Here is a 16,592-nt window from a genome sequence, read left to right as displayed (position 1 = left end):
TACTATATTCTGCCATCGTATTTGACCTACCAAAATGAACCACTTCACACTTATCCGGGTTGAGCTCCTTCTGCCACTTCTCAGCCCAGTTTTGCATCCTATCAGTGTCCTGCTGTAACCTCTGACAGCCCTCCACACTATCTACAACACCTCCAACCTTTGTGTCATCAGTAAACTTACTAACCAATCCCTCATCTTCCTCATCCAGGTCATTTATAAAAATCACGAAGAGTAAAGGTCCCAGAACAGATCCCTGAGGCACACCACTGGTCACCGATCTCCGTGCAGAATATGACCCGGCTACAACGACTCTTTGCCTTCTGTGGGCAAGCCAGTTCTGGATCCACAAAGCAATATCCCCTTGGATCCCATGCCTCTTTACTTTCTCAATAAGCCTTGTATGGGGTACCTCATCAAATACCTTGCTGAAATCCATATACACTACATCTACTGCTCTTCCTTCATCAATGTGTTTAGTCAGATCCTCCAAAAATTCAATCAGGCTCGTAAGGCATGACCTGCCTTTGACAAAGCCATGCTGACTATTCCTAATCATATTATACCTCTCCAAATGTTTATAAAATCCTGCCTCTTAGGTTATTCTTCATCAATTTGCCAACCACTGAGTTAAAACTCACTGGTCTATAATTTCCTGGGCTATCTCTACTCCCTTTCTTGAATAAAGCAACGACATCCGCAATCCTCCGGAACCTCTCCAGTCCCCATTGATGATTCAAAGATCATCGCTAGAGGCTCAGCAATCTCCTCCCTCGCCTCCCACAGTAGCCTGGGGTACATCTCATCTGGTCCCGGCAACTTATCCAACTTGATGCTTTTCAAAAGCTCCAGCACATCCTCTTTCTTAATATCTACATGCTCAAGCTTTTCAGTCTGCTTCAAGTCATCACTACAATCACCAAAATCCTTTTCCATAGTGAATACTGGTAAAGTATTCATTAAGTACCTCTTCTATTTCCTCCGGTTCGATACACATTTTCCCACTGTCACACTTGATAGGTCCTATTGTTTCACGTCTTGTCTTCTTGCTCTTCACATACTTGCAGAATGCCTTGGGGTTTTCCTTATTCCTGCCCACCAAGGCCTTCTCATGGCCCCTTCTGGCTCTCCTAATTTCATTCTTAAGCTCCTTCTTGCTAGCCTTATAATTTTCTTGATCGCTATCATTACCTAGTTTTTTGAACCTTTTGTAAGCTTTTCTTCTTGACGAGATTTATTACAGCCTTTGTACACCATGGTTCCTGTACTCTACCATAACTTCCCTGTCTCATTGGAACGTACCTATGCAGAACTCCACACAAATATCCCCTGAGCATTTGCCACATTTCTTCCATACTTTTCTCTGAGAACATCTGTTCCCAACTTAAGCTTCCAGTTTCCTGCTTGGTAGCCTCATAATTCCCCTTACTCCAATTAAACGCTTTTGTAACTTGTCTGTTCCTATCTCTCTACAATGCTATTGTAAAGGAGATAGAATTATGATCACAATCTCCAAAATGCTCTCCCACTGAGAGATCTGACACCCGACCAGGTTCATTTCCCAATACCAAATCAAGTACATCCTCTCCTCTTGTAGGCTTATCTACATTTTGTGTCAAGAAACCTTCCTGAACATACCTAACAAACTCCACCCCATCTAAATCACTTGCTCTAGGGAGATGCCAATCGATATTTGGGCAATTAAAATCTCCCATCACGACAACTCTTTTATTATTCCACCTTTCCAGGATCTGTTTCCCTTTTGCTCCTCGATATCCCTGTTACTATTGGGTGGCCTATAAAAAACACCCAGTAAAGTTATTGACCCCTTCCTGTTCCTAACCTCCACCCACAGAGACTCTGTAGACATTCCCTCCATGGCGTCCACCTTTTCTACAGCCATGACACTATCTCTGATCAACAGTGCCACGCCCTCACCTCTTTTGCCTCCCTCCGTGTCCTTTCTGAAACATCTAAAACCCGGCACTTGAAGTAACCATTCCTGTCCCCTAGCCATCCAAGTCTCTGTAATGGCCACAACATCATAGCTCCAAGTACTGATCCACTTTGTTCACAGTATTCCATGCGTTAAAATAGACACATCTCAAACCGTTGGTCTGAGTGCATCCCTTCTCTATCACCTGGCTATACTCCCTCTGGCACTGTCTACAAGCTTTCTCTATTTGTGAGTCAACTGCCTCTTCCCCAGTCTCTTCAGTTCGGTTCCCACCCCCCCCCCCAACAATTCTAGTTTAAACTCTCCCCAGTAGCCTTAGCAAACTTACCCGCCAGGATATTGGTCTCCCTGGGATCCAAGTGCAACCCATCCTTTTTTTTACAGGTCACACTTGCCCCAAAAGAGATCCCAATGATCCAGAAATCTGAATCCATGCCCCCTGCTCCAATCCCTCAGCCACGCATTTATCCTCCTCCTCATTCTATTCTTATACTCACTGTTGTGTGGCACAGGCAGTAATCCTGAGATAAGTAGCTTTGCGGTCCTGCTTCTCAACTTCCTTCCTAACTCCCTGTAGCCTTTTTTCAGGACTTCTTCCCTTTTCCTACCTATGTCATTGGTACTAGTATGTACCACGACCTATGGGTGTTCTCCCTCCCACTGCAGGATATCTTGGACGCAATCTGAAACATCCCGGACCCTAGCACCTGGGAGGCAAACTACCATCCGAATTTCTTTCCTGCATCCACAGAATCGCCTGTCTGACCCCTAACTATGGAGTCCCCTATCACTACTGCCTTCCTTTTCCTTTCCCTACCCTTCTGAGCCACAAGGCCGGACGCTGTGCCAGAAGCATGACCACTGTTGCTTCCCCCAGGTAGGCTGTTCCCCCCCCCCACCCCCGCCGCCCAAGCAGTACTCAAACAGGAGTACTTATTGTCAAGGGGTACAGCCACAGGGGTACTCTCTAGTAGCTGACTCTTCCCCTTCCCCCTCCAGACTGTGACCCACTTGTCTGTCTCCCGTGGCCCCGGTGTGACCACCTGCCTATAACTCATTTCTATCACCTCCTTGCTCTCCCTGACCGTATTTCTTATAATCTCCAAGATGGCTTTGAGAACTGGGTTGGCTCTCTGATCGTGTCCTTAATTGGTTTCACTTGGAGAGATTTGCTTTTGTCTTGGAGACCATTTTTCTAAGAGCTACAATGTACTATTTGGTGTTGCTCAGGGAAGCTGCCTTGGTCCCCTACTCTTTTCCTCACACATGCTCCCCTTAGGAGACATCATTAGAGAGCATAAACTTGATTTCCACAGTTACGCAGATGGCACACAATTGTATATCTTGGTTGAGCCTGATGATGGTAATACCATATCGTCTCTGTCCTCTGATATGGCTGCAGTAAACAAACAGATGGTAAATGTACTCAGTGGTGGGGAGAGCGTTACCATGATGGACTGCGCTGTGTGCACTGTTATCTAGGTTTTCCCATTCTATTTATCTTCTTTTCTTTGCTCCACTACATATGTTCCCAGTTTCAAAAAAAATTCTGAAACTTTTTCTCTAAGTATGCCTTCTTAGTTCAGATCCATGATGCTCTTTGTTATTCCCTTAGGTTCTTTCCTACTAGGACTGTGTATGCAATATCATAGAATTGGAACTTTACATGTGGATTTGTCCATAGTTTGGTTTGGATTTCTGATTTGAATTGAATTACAGACACATAGGTGATTTGTAAAGTGAAAGATAAAAACTTGGACACTGCATGGAGTTGGATCTGAGCTGAAGCTGCTGTGATCAAACCGCATGGTGCTAATATAGGACAGGCAGCATTTTGAATACCTATTTCGTTTTTAAATTCTTTCACTCTAGGGGTTTGCCAACATTCTTGCAGATGCCATACAGAAAGTTGGATTACCTGCGGAAGTTATTGATCTGAAGGAGTATGATCCCGACGATAACCTGGTGAATGAGGTTAGTTATTTTAATGGATCAGTTTTTATACTGCTCATAATGAAAGGGGATAACTATTATTCATAAAAGTGGATATATAGTCTGTCATGTATAGGAGTAGAATTCTAACACCATGGAAGACCCAAACCCAAGTAAATTTCCTCTTCCACTCGAAAGAGTGTTTTCTTTTCCTGTGTATCCTGTACATGTCTGAATCAAATGGTTAATTATTACTGTTTTAAAGATAACTTATTTTTGCTATAGGAACTGGTTTGGGGTTTCTTCAGACAAGACCCTTTGATACAGCGCACAGAAGATTTTCAACCCACTGAGTTAGATTTGAATCTAGTATCCTAAAGTTGAAAGGGCTTTAAACCTATTTGTATCATTTAGTTTCCAGCACAGAAATGTTATTCGATACTACGAAATAAGATTATATTAGCTTTATTTGTCACATTTACATTGAAGCACTGAAACATATAGTGAAACACATTGTTTGCGTCAACAGCCAACTCAGTCCGGAGATGCAGGGGTGGTGGGGAGGGTCACCCACAAGTATCACATGCTTTTGGCACCAACGCAGCAAGCCCGTAACCTACTAATCCTAACCCATACGTTTTTTTTAGAATGTGGGAGAAAACCCATGAGGCCACGGGGAGAACATCCAAACTCCTTGTAGACAGTAGTGGGAATTGAATCCTAATCTTTCCTTTGCTGGTGCTGTAGACTGTTACACTAACTGCTACTGTATATATTCTGTAATGGTGCAGTTCTTTTTAGGGTTAAAGGCAAGCTCCCACCTTTCTGTAGTTTGCGTTTGAGGAATGCTAACAATCTTAGCTGTATTTATATTAATACAGCATGTAGCAACAACAATCCAGAAGTTCTCCAAAAAGATTACTTTCATTGCTTATTTGATACTTGATTTTAAATTTTAATACTTGCATGAAACAGATTGACTTGATTTGTTGTATTTTTGCATGTTACAGAGTTTAGTTGTAACACCCCATATTTTAACTTTGAATATTTTGCAATATTTATTTCGAAAATCTGCTCTGAGATGTTTGAAATAAAAGTCTAGGTTGTTGGCTTTACAGAAATACCTCAATATTATTTAATCTGGTGTCATATACAGACCTGAATTTTGTTGAATGATCTTAATATGTTAATGAATATACAATTGTCATTATACAAAGTGGTATCTGAGGAGAATGATAGAGGAGCTGAGGTTATGCCACGTTTTACAAAATGTTTTAATTTTTTTTGTATGTTCAGATTTCGAATAAAACTCTCTGCATATTCATGGTTTCCACATACACTGATGGGCAACCAACAGAAAGCGCAGCCTGGTTCTGTAAGTGGTTGGAAGAGGCAACGCATGACTTTAGATATGGCAAAACTTACCTCAAAGGCTTGAGATATGCAGTATTTGGATTGGGCAATTCTGTTTACACAAATCACTACAATACTGTAAGTAAACTGCCTTTGTATTTGTAAAAGTTTATGATTTGATGTTCTGCTGTGTGGATGCTAAATAATTATAATGTGTCGATCCAAATGTCTTCTGGAATTTCATTGCATTTTGGTCAGTATCTGAAAGGTTGGAGGAAGATTCCAATGGAATAGAAATCAACAAAGTGTGGCTATTGATCCTATAGCCCTGTATTGGACAGATCTGAAATTCTAATCTAGATTACATACTCTAGCTAGTATGTGAGGTTTGCTTTTTATTTCATTACAGCAGTCTGGTTTAGTGTGCATTCTATTGTATTTGGAAGGGGGACAAAATGCTCCTTGTAAATTGGCATTAAGGTACCAACTACAAATATGATAATTTTTTACTGATTATAAACATTTTAATCTTGTATTAAATATATAAATCAGGTAATTTTGTGAATTATCTGATGCCAGTGTACGTGCTTTAACGTTCTAGCATATGCTTTAGATAGTGTTACCTTGCTTCACTAAATTGTGGGTTTTGACACAATGTTAAGGAATAGGAAAGATCTACCTGCTTTGACATAACAAGCTTTGAAGTTAAACAAGAGGATGGTAATTACATGTAAGGTAGGTAGAGTAAGCTATTTAATTAGTACTAAAATAAAATGTAAAATGCCAGTGTACTCTGCTCAGGCAGCTTCTGTGGAGAGAGGTGCTGAGCTAAAGTTTAATGGCAGTGATCTTTCAGAGCTGAATTGTTCTGCTCATTGACCACGTCCCAAAAAGATATTTTTAAACATTTTACTTTGGGGCGCTTCATTAAATGTTACATAGTAACTTAGAGTTGTTATTTTAATGCTGCCTAGTATCAAAGCAGGGCCTTCAATCTGCCACATCTATGTTGATGATTGTGCCTGTTTATACTAATCTCACTTGCCTCCATTAATTCCATGTCACCTCATTCTTCAGTCAAGTACCTTAATGTTCAATTACCTCATAAATGTTCAATCACAAAAGAAAATTGTCAGATGCTGCATATTTGTGTGTGTTCCATCTCATAAATATTGTTGCTGTTCTTTACTTTATCATTTCATTCCAGGTACTACCTACACTTTATGAGAATAATTTACCTCTCAGATCCTCTTAAACATTCTCCCTCTCACCTACACCTATCCTTTTAGGTTTAGATTTAATGTACATAAGTTTAAAGTGAGGAAGAGAATGATTAAAGGGGATATAGAGGGCAAGTTTTTCTATGCAAAGTGGTGGCCATGTGAGCTAAGCTACCAGAGGAGGTGGTGAAGAAAGATACATTTACAACATTCTAAAGACATTTCAATGGGTACTTGGATAGGGGTGGTTTAGGGGGTTGGGATGTGGCGAGGCAATTTGACTGGCATGGCTGAATTGGGCTGAGTGACTCTTTGAGTCTGAATCTATTTGGCTCCTTTTTTTTTTAACAAGACCCTTAATATCCCTTGTCAACCAAGTTTCTCTAATCTTGACAGTCTTGCCCTCTCTAACAGAAGCATGCTGGACCTTAAGTCTTCCTACTTAACTTAAGTCTTCCATTTGCTAGATGTCCCTTTACCTGCACACTGTCTTTCCTAATTAACATTAGAGTGTTCCTGTTTGGTGTCATCAAATTAACCTTCCCCTAATTTAGCAATTTAACTTGCAAACCAGTCCTATCTTTCTCCGTGAATATGTTGAATTGTGGATCCTTAAGGTTGTCACAGCTGGGGGTGGGGGGGGGTGCGGTTTGTGGGGATAAGCTTCCACTATTAAAGGTTTCCAATGGCATGTGTCTCTAACAGCCAAGTCCAGCTCCTGGACTTCACATGCGGCTTAGCTACTAAGCCCAGTGTTGCTGTTTCTACTGATGGAAGAAGAGGCAAAGGCGAGTCACTGGCACATCAAAACTAGAAACCTTGGGCCGTTAGGTCTTGTCAGCCGTGGTTGGCAGCTGATCTAGCAGAAGGGAAACTTTGATCTCAAACCTCCGCTGCCCTGCGACTGTAACCACTCATGGGGAAGACTTCTCAGGAGTAAACCCCTAGGAAAAATCTGGAGCTGGTGTCCTTAACGTAGTCTTGCATTGAGTCCAGTGCTGACTGGCAACTCCTGTGACACCACTGTGCCAAGCTGTACTGGTCTCTGCTGTTCCTTTGGATTCATCAGCTGCGTGGGGAGGAGGAGCTTGGGCAGCTAGTTTTCCATATCCTACTGCCCTGGCAGTTAAGATGCAATATCCATGGTCGACCCCAACCAACTGAGGGCATCAGTGGTTACTGTACCAAAGTAATAAGTCAATCACTTGTTTCATTTTCTAAGAGGAGGTTGAATTTGGCCCCATTTCTGGTAGGGTCATCTATGTATTGCTTCAGAAAACTTTCTTGGATACAATTTAAAAAAAAAATTCCCTCACCTAATCCTTTAGTAGTAGGGCAGTTCCAATAACACAAACACCTATGTCAAGATGCTGTTCATTGACTACAGCTCAACATTTAATACCATCATTCCCACAATCCTGACTGAGAAGTTGCAAAACCTGGGCCTCTGTACCTCCCTCTGCAATTGGGTCCTCGACTTCCTAACCGGAAGACCACAGTCTGTGCAGATTGGTGATAACATATCCTCCTCGCTGACAATAAACACTGGCACACCTCAGGGCTGTGTGCTTAGCCCACTGCTCTACTCTCTGTATACACGTGACTGTGTGGCTAGGCATAGCTCAAGTACCATCTACGAGTTTGCTGACGATACAACCATTGTTGGTAGAATCTCAGGTGGTGACGAGAGAGCGTACAGGAATGAGATATGCCAATTAGTGGAACGGTACCGTAGCAACAACCTGGCATTCACCGTCAGTAAGACAAAAGAGCTGATTGTGGACTTTAGGAAGGATAAAATGAAGGAACACATACCAATCCTCATAGAGGGATCAGAAGTGGAGAGAGTGAGCAGCTTCAAGTTCCTCAGTGTCAAGATCTCTGAGGATCTAACCTGGTCCCAACATATTGATGTAGTCATAAAGAAGGGAAGATGGTGGCTATACTTTATTAGGAGTTTGAAGAGATTTGGCATGTCAACAAATACACTCAAAAACTTCTATAGTTGTACCGTGGAGAACATTCTGACAGACTGTATCACTGTCTGGTATGGAGGTGCTACAGCACAGGACCGAAAGAAGCTGCAGAATGTTGTAAATCTAGTCAGCTCCATCTTGGGCACTAGCTTACAAAGTACCCAGGACATCTTCAAGGAGCTGTGTCTCAGAAAGGCAGTGTCCATTATTAAGGACCTCCAGCACCCAGGGTATGCCCTTTTCTCACTGTTACCATCAGGTAGGAGATACAGAAGCCTGAAGGCACACACTCAGTGATTCTGGGACAGCTTCGTCCCCTCTGCCATCCGATTCCTAAATGGACATTGAAGCTTTGGACACTACCTCACTTTTTTTAATATACAGTATTTCTGTTTTTGCATATTTAAAAAAAAATCTATTAAATATACATCATTGATTTACTTGTTTATTATTATGTTTATTTTATTTATTATTTTTTTCTCTCTCTCTGCTAGATTATGTATTGCATTGAACTGCTGCTGCTAAGTTAACAAATTTCACGTCACATGCCGGTGATAATAAACCTGATTCAGATTCTGAATTTAGAAAATTAAAATAATCTATTACACCTCTATTGTTCCTACAGCTATCTTTGATTTCCCTCATTTCCCTCATGTATACACCTCTAATTTCTGTTTACTGTTGGAGAAATTACTCAAATACACCACTCAGACATTTCAGACCGAAGTAAAGAGAGCTTTATTCACAAAGTTGTGGGGACTGGAACTACTAACAGTGGGTTTCAATCTCTAACTAATACAGAGAGCACAGCACCTTTTATTACATGTACAAATCAATTGCAAAGTCTGTTTGATTCCCTTGTGAATTACAGAAGATAAGCTAGGTTCACATGCAGTTCGTTTGGGATTAGCTATGCCCATAGCAACAGCTAAAGTTCAAAAAAAAACCTTAGCCCTGTGTACAAGTCTGTATTAACAAAGACAGAAGCTTATTCTAATAAAGTAATCTACTGCAAGTATTTATTCTAATAGTTGTTTGCTAAAAGCCAAGGCCGTATCTTTAAGAAACTAAGCTGCAAACTGGTTTCCATATTCAAAAAGCCAATATTAACCTTTTATTCACCAAAATCTTTAACTCTCAGTCTTTTCCTCCGCAATTATTGGGGGCCTGTGGTATAATCTCATCAATGTGGCACTTTGGATTCTACATCTTTACCAGACTAGTTTAAAGCATCCTGTCTCTGGCATTTCTGCAGCCACACAACCATTTGCCTTATTCTCCTAGTCCTACTTTCACTACTTTGAGACACAGGGAGTAATCCTTGGATTGCAATCCTGGAGGGTCCTAATCTTTAGCTTTCTACATGACCTCTTCTTTGCAGCACCTCTTTTCTTCTTGCCTATGTTGTTATAAGCAAGTAGAAATGGCCCATGATCTCTGGCTGCTCATTCTCAGAATGCCTTGTGCCTGCTCAGAGACATCCTTTATCATGGTATTGGGAAGGCAGCACATTCTCGCTCACAGCGAATGAAACACCAGTCTGTACCCTGACTACAGAGGCCCCTATCGCTATTGCGTAGTCAGGTATTGACCGATGCTGCTGTAAAGAAATACACTTGGTAGCCACTTTATTAGGTACCTGCTGTATGCAATAAAGTGGCCACTCAGTGTACGTTCACCGGCTTCTGCTTCTGTAGCCCATCCGCTCGATGTATTGTGTGCTTAGAGATACTCTTGTGCACACCACAGTTATAACACATGGTTATTTGAGTTACTGTCACCTTCCTGTCAGCTTGAACCAGTCTGTCCTTTCTCCTTTGACCTCTGTCATTAACAGGTTTTTTTTTGCCCCACAGAACTGATGCTCACTGAATGTTTTGTTTTTTGTTTGCACTGTGCACTCTAGAGACAATTCTGCATGAAAATACCAGGCGATCAGCAGTTTCTGAAATACTCAAACTGGCGCCAATAGTCAGTCACTTGGATCACATTACTTCCCCATTCGAATGTTTGGTCTGAATAGCAACTCAGACAAAGTCTGCATGCTTTTATGTATTGAGTTTCTGCCACATGATTGGCTGATTAAATATTTGCATTAATGAGCAGGTGTTCAGCTGTACCTAATAAAGTGGCTACTGAGTGTATATTTCCTTTGGAGGTCCTGTTACTGCATTCCTGTGCCAGTAAATCATTTTCCATGGTTACTCTCTTGCATTTTAGTCTTTTTGCTCATGTATTTTGTGTGCTGCATTCTACCCAGAATAATAAAATAATAATTTCTTAATGTTATACTTTACACGTTCTTTACAGGTTGGTAAAAACATTGACATGTGGCTGTGGATGTTAAGTGCCAGCCGTATTATGACTCGAGGTGAGGGTGATTGCAATGTGGTCAAGAGCAAACATGGCAGTATTGAAGCAGATTTCAGTGGATGGCTAGCCAAGTTCTTAAGTAGACTACATACACTTCATAAAGGAGATAAAGGAGGCGAAAAAGAGTGTGATGGTACCTGCCAAAAAGGGAGTTGCAAGTCTAAAGAGAAGAAACATAAAGAAAAATCCTTTCAGGATGAAGAACTGTCGGAAGGAACAAAGGATCACAGTAGTGGAGAGGTAAATTTGTTCAAAATTACAGCAAGTACCACATTACAACTTTGACCTGTAACCTTATGTGTAGTAGAGGATGAATTCAACTTGATTCATTAAATAGTGTTTTCATATTTTTACTGAATCACATAGAAATCTCTCTTCTGGACTTTGATACGTTGTGGGAACAGCTTGATGGGTATAATTATTTTACCACTGTCCTGCTGCCTCTGGTGTCTGGGCAAGATGTTTTCATGCTCTGTGATGAAGGACACAGGCATGTTGTCTGGGAGGTATAATTCTGGAAGTATCATTACTGCTCTGCTAGTCTGTAGTACAACTTTCCCAAGTTTGACACTTTTTTTAAAACTTTATTGTTTTGCTGATAACAACAAACAGGATAAAAACAGACAGACAGGGTCATCATAGGTGAAGTAAAATCCATATCATAATAGAAAAAATGAATAGAGAAATGGGTTACATTGCTGTATCAAGGTTAACCAAACTCTTATATCCATAATTGTCCTTCAGAGTCTTAGGGGAACCTTAAGATCCATGCCAGTTTTTTCTAGCTTCGTACTATTGCCAAAATCAAGTCATTTCTCTCTTTCAAAGATCTTGAGAAAGTAATCCAAGCCCTTATATCCCCCCGCTTGCACTATTCCGTCTCCCTGTATACTGGGATTAGTCAGTCGTCCCCCTCCCGTCTGCAACTGGCCCAGAACGCCGCAGCCAGGCTCCTGGCAGGTGCCCGGAAGAGAGACCGTATTACTTCTATCCTGGCCTCTCTCTACTGGCTACCATACGGTTTAGAATTGATTTTAAGGTTCTCCTGTTTCTTTATAAAGCCCTAAATGGACTGGCCCCCTCCTATATCGCAGACCTTCTAACCCCTTATTCTACTTCCAGGTCCCTCAAGTCGGCTGACTTGGGGCTGCTCGCTGTCCCGCAATCTAAATTTAAGTTCAGGGGTGACCGCGCCTTTGCTGTTCTAGCCCCTAGACTCTGGAACAGCATTCCCCTCCCTATCAGATCTGCCCCCTCCCTTGACTCTTTTAAGTCCAGGCTCAAAACTTATCTTTATTCACTAGCGTTTGAATCTTACTGATGTGGCTGATTTTTGGCTTGTGCCGAGGCTCGTGTTTATTTTGTGCCTATAAGTGGTGTGCCTTGTTGGTTATATCTGTGTTTCTTGTATTTGTGACTTTAGCTACCTATTATGGTTTATATAGCACTTTGGTCAACATGTGTTGTTTTTAAATGTACTTAATAAATAAATTTGATTTGACTTGACTTGACTTTAAAGTCCATTCTGCAGGTTCCCTCATAGGAAGAAATAAAACAAAGTTCTTCAAACCAAATAAATGTACAGTGAAATAAATGAAGGTGCTCCCGATGTGGCCTTTTATATATTGGCGAGACCCGACGCAGACTGGGAGACCGCTTTACTGAACACCTATGCTCTGTCCGCCAGAGAAAGCAGGATCTCCCAGTGGCCACACATTTTAATTCCACATCCCATTCCCATTCTGACATGTCTATCCACGGCCTCCTCTACTGTAAAGATGAAGCCACACTCAGGTTGGAGGAACAACACCTTATATTCCGTCTGGGTAGCCTCCAACCTGATGGCATGAACATCGACTTCTCTAACTTCCGCTAATGCCCCACCTCCCCCTCGTACCCCATCTGTTACTTATTTTTATACACACATTCTTTCTATCACTCTCCTTTTTCTCCCTCTGTCCCTCTGAATATACCCCTTGCCCATCCTCTGGGTTCCCCCCGCCGTCTTTCTTCCTGGACCTCCTGTCCCATGATCCTCTCGTATCCCTTTTGCCAATCACCTGTCCAGCTCTTGGCTCCATCCCTCCCCCTCCTGTCTTCTCCTATCATTTTGGATCTCCCCCTCCCCCTCCAACTTTCAAATCCCTTACTCACTCTTCCTTCAGTTAGTCCTGACGAAGGGTCTCGGCCTGAAACGTCGACTGCACCTCTTCCTAGAGATGCTGCCTGGCCTGCTGCGTTCACCAGCAACTTTGATGTGTGTTGCTTGAATTTCCAGCATCTGCAGAATTCCTGTTGTTTGTTGTGTACAGTGAAGAAGTCATGTTCAAATAAAATGTCCAATTTTCCCAGTATCTTTCAAATTTTTTAGTGCCATGTCTCAGAGAGAAAGTCAATCATTCCATAACATAAATTTGTTGAACTATTTCTATCCATTCCAGGACTGTAGGAGACTCTTTGCTTAGCCATTTCCTGGTAATTGCTTTCTTACTGGCTGCTAGTAGTATTTGTAACAAATATCTTTGCAACAATTGTAACAACTATCCATTTGGTACATTACTCAAATAAATAATGTTTAAATCAAAATTAATCTCTGGGCTGATTATTGATCTTACCTCTGTTACCACATCTAACCAATAAGACAAAATCTTTGGACATTCCCAGAAAATATGAAAATGATCAGCCAACATATTATCACACATTCTCCAACATTGACCTTGTTCTGGTCTGTTACTTTGTAACTTCTTTATTTTTAGTGTTATGAAAAATCTTAAGGTATTCTTCCAGGTGAATTCCCTCCACAGATCTGAGCTTGAAGTAGTCGAATGTGTTCTGCATATGTTTAAACAATCAGCTTCTGTCAATTTTATGTTGGCTTCTTTCTCTCGTTTTGATTTAACATACATTCAGTGTTTTTGAGGAGCATTTTGCAACGATCCGCTGAGTTGTCAGTGGCTTGTCTACATCAGAATTTGTTGCCTAGGTTATACCAGATATGCTATAAAGTTTTATTATTCTTTTGCTCTAAGATAGTAGTTATGGTACAACTCAGTGACTTGGAAGGGCATCTCTGAGGACTGTAAGAATCAACTATGTTATTGTATTTCTGGAGTCATACAAAGGGTAGATTGGATAGCAATGGCAGATTTCCTCCCAGAAGGACGTTGGTGTACTTGAAAAATCAAAGGAATTAGTGGTGATAAGTTTTTATCTTGATTTATTATTTTCCCATGTTTTTATTTGCATGTTCTCTAGGAAGAATTGTTTGAGACAACAAGTGAAGAAGAATCTGGGGTGGAAGATGCCACAGAAGCTGCTTCTGTCATTGATGTAGAGGACCTGGGCACAATAATGAACAACAGGAAGCAAACAAAGGTATGACTCCATTAATCATGGTGATAGGTTAGTGCACCAGTGAACAAAGATTGACATCAATCGATCAAGATTTCTGGTACAGAACTATACTAAGGTTCAAGACTTAATATTTTTTTTTCAGCACAAAGTATAGATCAGCTTTATTTTTATTATTTTCTCGGTAGTGAAATATTATCTTTGAAATGGAACTTTTATTTTCTGTCATTTGAGTTCCAAATAAGTTGACAGCTATCGTCAGTCTTGTTTATTATCTTATGGCCTTCAAAGTTCAAAGTATCTTTATTACCGAAGTACATATATGTCACCATGTACGACCCTGAGATTCATTTTCTGGAGGGCATAATTAATAACTCCGTAATAGGATAATATCCCCAATGGAATCAATGAAACACCACACTAAACTGGGCTTTCAACTAGTGTGCAAATGACAAAAAACTTTGCAAATACAAAAAGAAATAAATAATAATAATACGCCATAAGTATCTTGAACATGAGATGAAGAGTCCCTGAAAGTAGGTTGTGCGAACATATCAATGATGGGGCAAGTGAAGTTGAGGGAAGTTATCCCCTCTAGTTCAAGACTCTGATGGTTAAGTGGAAATAGCTGTTTGTGAACCAGGTTGTGGGAATCCTGAGGCTCCTGTCCCTTCTTCGTGAGGGCAGCAGTGAGAAGAGAGCATGACCTGAGTGCCAGGGGACCCCGATGATGGATGCTACTTTCCTGCGACAACACTTTCTGTAGGTGTGCTCAATGGTTGGGAGGGCCATATCAAATACTTTTGTGGGATTTTCAGTTCCAGGGCATTGGTGTTTCCATACCCGGCTGTGATGCAGCAAGTCATCATACTCTCCACCACACATCTATTGAAATTTGTCAAAGTTTTAGGTATCATGCTGAAACTAAGCAAACTCCTAAGGAAGCAGTGGTACCACTGTGCTTTCTTCGTATTTGCACGTACATGCTGAGCCTAGGACTGGCCCTCTGAAATAATGACACTGAGGAATATAAGTTACTGTTCCTCTCCACTCTGATCCTCCAATGAGGACTGGCTCATTGACATTTGGTTTCCTCCTTCTGAAGTCAATAATCAGTTCTTTGGTCTTGCTGACATTAAGAGTTTGTTGTTATGGCACCAGACATTCAACATGCCTTCTATATGCTGATTCATCACCCCCTTTGATTCAGCCTGTGACACTGGTGTCATCAGCAAACTTGAGTATGGCATTGGAGCTGTACTTACCCATGCAATCATAAGTGTAAAGAGAGTAGAACAGGGGGATAAGCACACAGCCTTGTGCATCTGCTGGGATGGAGATTATGGAGGAGATGTTGCCAATCCAAACTGACTGGGGTCTGCAAGTGAGGAATTTGAGGATCCAAGTTCCACAAGGAGTTATTGAGGCCACAGTCCTGAAGCTTGTTGATTAGTTTTAAAGGGATGAGGTATTGAATGCGGAGCTGTAGTTGATAAGGAGCATCCTGATGTATGCATCTTTGCTTTCCAGATGTTCCAGGGTTGAGGAAAGCTGTTCTTTTTGTCTGTCTGAACTTTGAGTTCTATCCTAGAGAAATATTGAAATGCTGTTTGGAGTCTATGGACAAAAGGAAACCCTTGCCATTGTCTATATAGATCTATCATACTTATTCTTGAACTCAGCTCTCCTCTGCTGTGTTCCCTTGAAGCTGAAGATGACCATTTAAATGTTTTGTGTTGCTTTGCTGACTTTTATTGAAAGCAGTTGGGGAAATAGTGACATTAATACCTCACAGATAAAGTAATGTTTATGATAATTAATTTGAATGTACTGTTAAGATCCAGTTGCTGAAATCATCCAAGCAAATTTCCTGAGGAATTGAATGAACTGCGAGGATTGTTATAAAACCTGTACAGTTTGTGAAAAGATAAAGTAATTTCATAATGCCCTTTTTTTTCTGTCTTGTCTTTCCATTACCAATAATTCGCTCATTAATGAACATTCGTTAATGTATAAGTATAATTTATGCAAATGCCTCTTGAAATTCCTTTATTCTCTTATTTTTCTTGTACTAGTTCAAGAAGTTTATAAATGAGAGCATGCTTGTCAGTTTCAGCTAGTACCTGCAATGAACTCAGCAAGAATATAAATTAAGCATCTTATGCATGATGAAAATAATTGTATATATTTAAAAAAATGAACATGAATAGGATTGATTTTGACTTATTTAAATCAGTGGTCCTGATATTACGAGCAGAAATAAAATTTTAAAACCAATATTAGAGAGTAGCTGCCCATGTAAGCTCAGACCCCGCACTTATGTTGTCCATTACATGGAAATTCCCAGGTAAAAGTTTTTGTTTACTTTGTCAAGTATAGGTTGACTAGTATAACTATTCACTGGTATGTTAATTGTTTTTTAATTGCATGATA

General features: G+C 40.8%; 1 protein-coding gene across 1 annotated transcript in view; it reads left to right on the top strand.

Annotated features, from left to right (window-relative positions):
- Window positions 1-16,592, top strand: part of tyw1 (tRNA-yW synthesizing protein 1 homolog (S. cerevisiae)) — a 206,850-nt gene that overhangs the window by 7,342 nt on the left and 182,916 nt on the right. Inside the window, exons 4-7 of the mRNA XM_063031174.1 lie at window positions 3,827-3,928; window positions 5,183-5,377; window positions 10,746-11,048; window positions 14,064-14,183. Of these exons, the coding sequence (XP_062887244.1) occupies window positions 3,827-3,928; window positions 5,183-5,377; window positions 10,746-11,048; window positions 14,064-14,183 (720 nt within the window). The remainder of the gene's footprint in view (window positions 1-3,826; window positions 3,929-5,182; window positions 5,378-10,745; window positions 11,049-14,063; window positions 14,184-16,592) is intronic.

This window comes from Mobula hypostoma, chromosome 23 (genome assembly GCF_963921235.1).
Source record: "Mobula hypostoma chromosome 23, sMobHyp1.1, whole genome shotgun sequence".
In the NCBI taxonomy this organism is placed as follows: Eukaryota; Metazoa; Chordata; class Chondrichthyes; order Myliobatiformes; family Myliobatidae; genus Mobula; species Mobula hypostoma.
The sequence above is the reverse complement of the archived record's forward strand: the minus strand, read 5'-3'. Positions and strand labels throughout refer to the sequence as shown.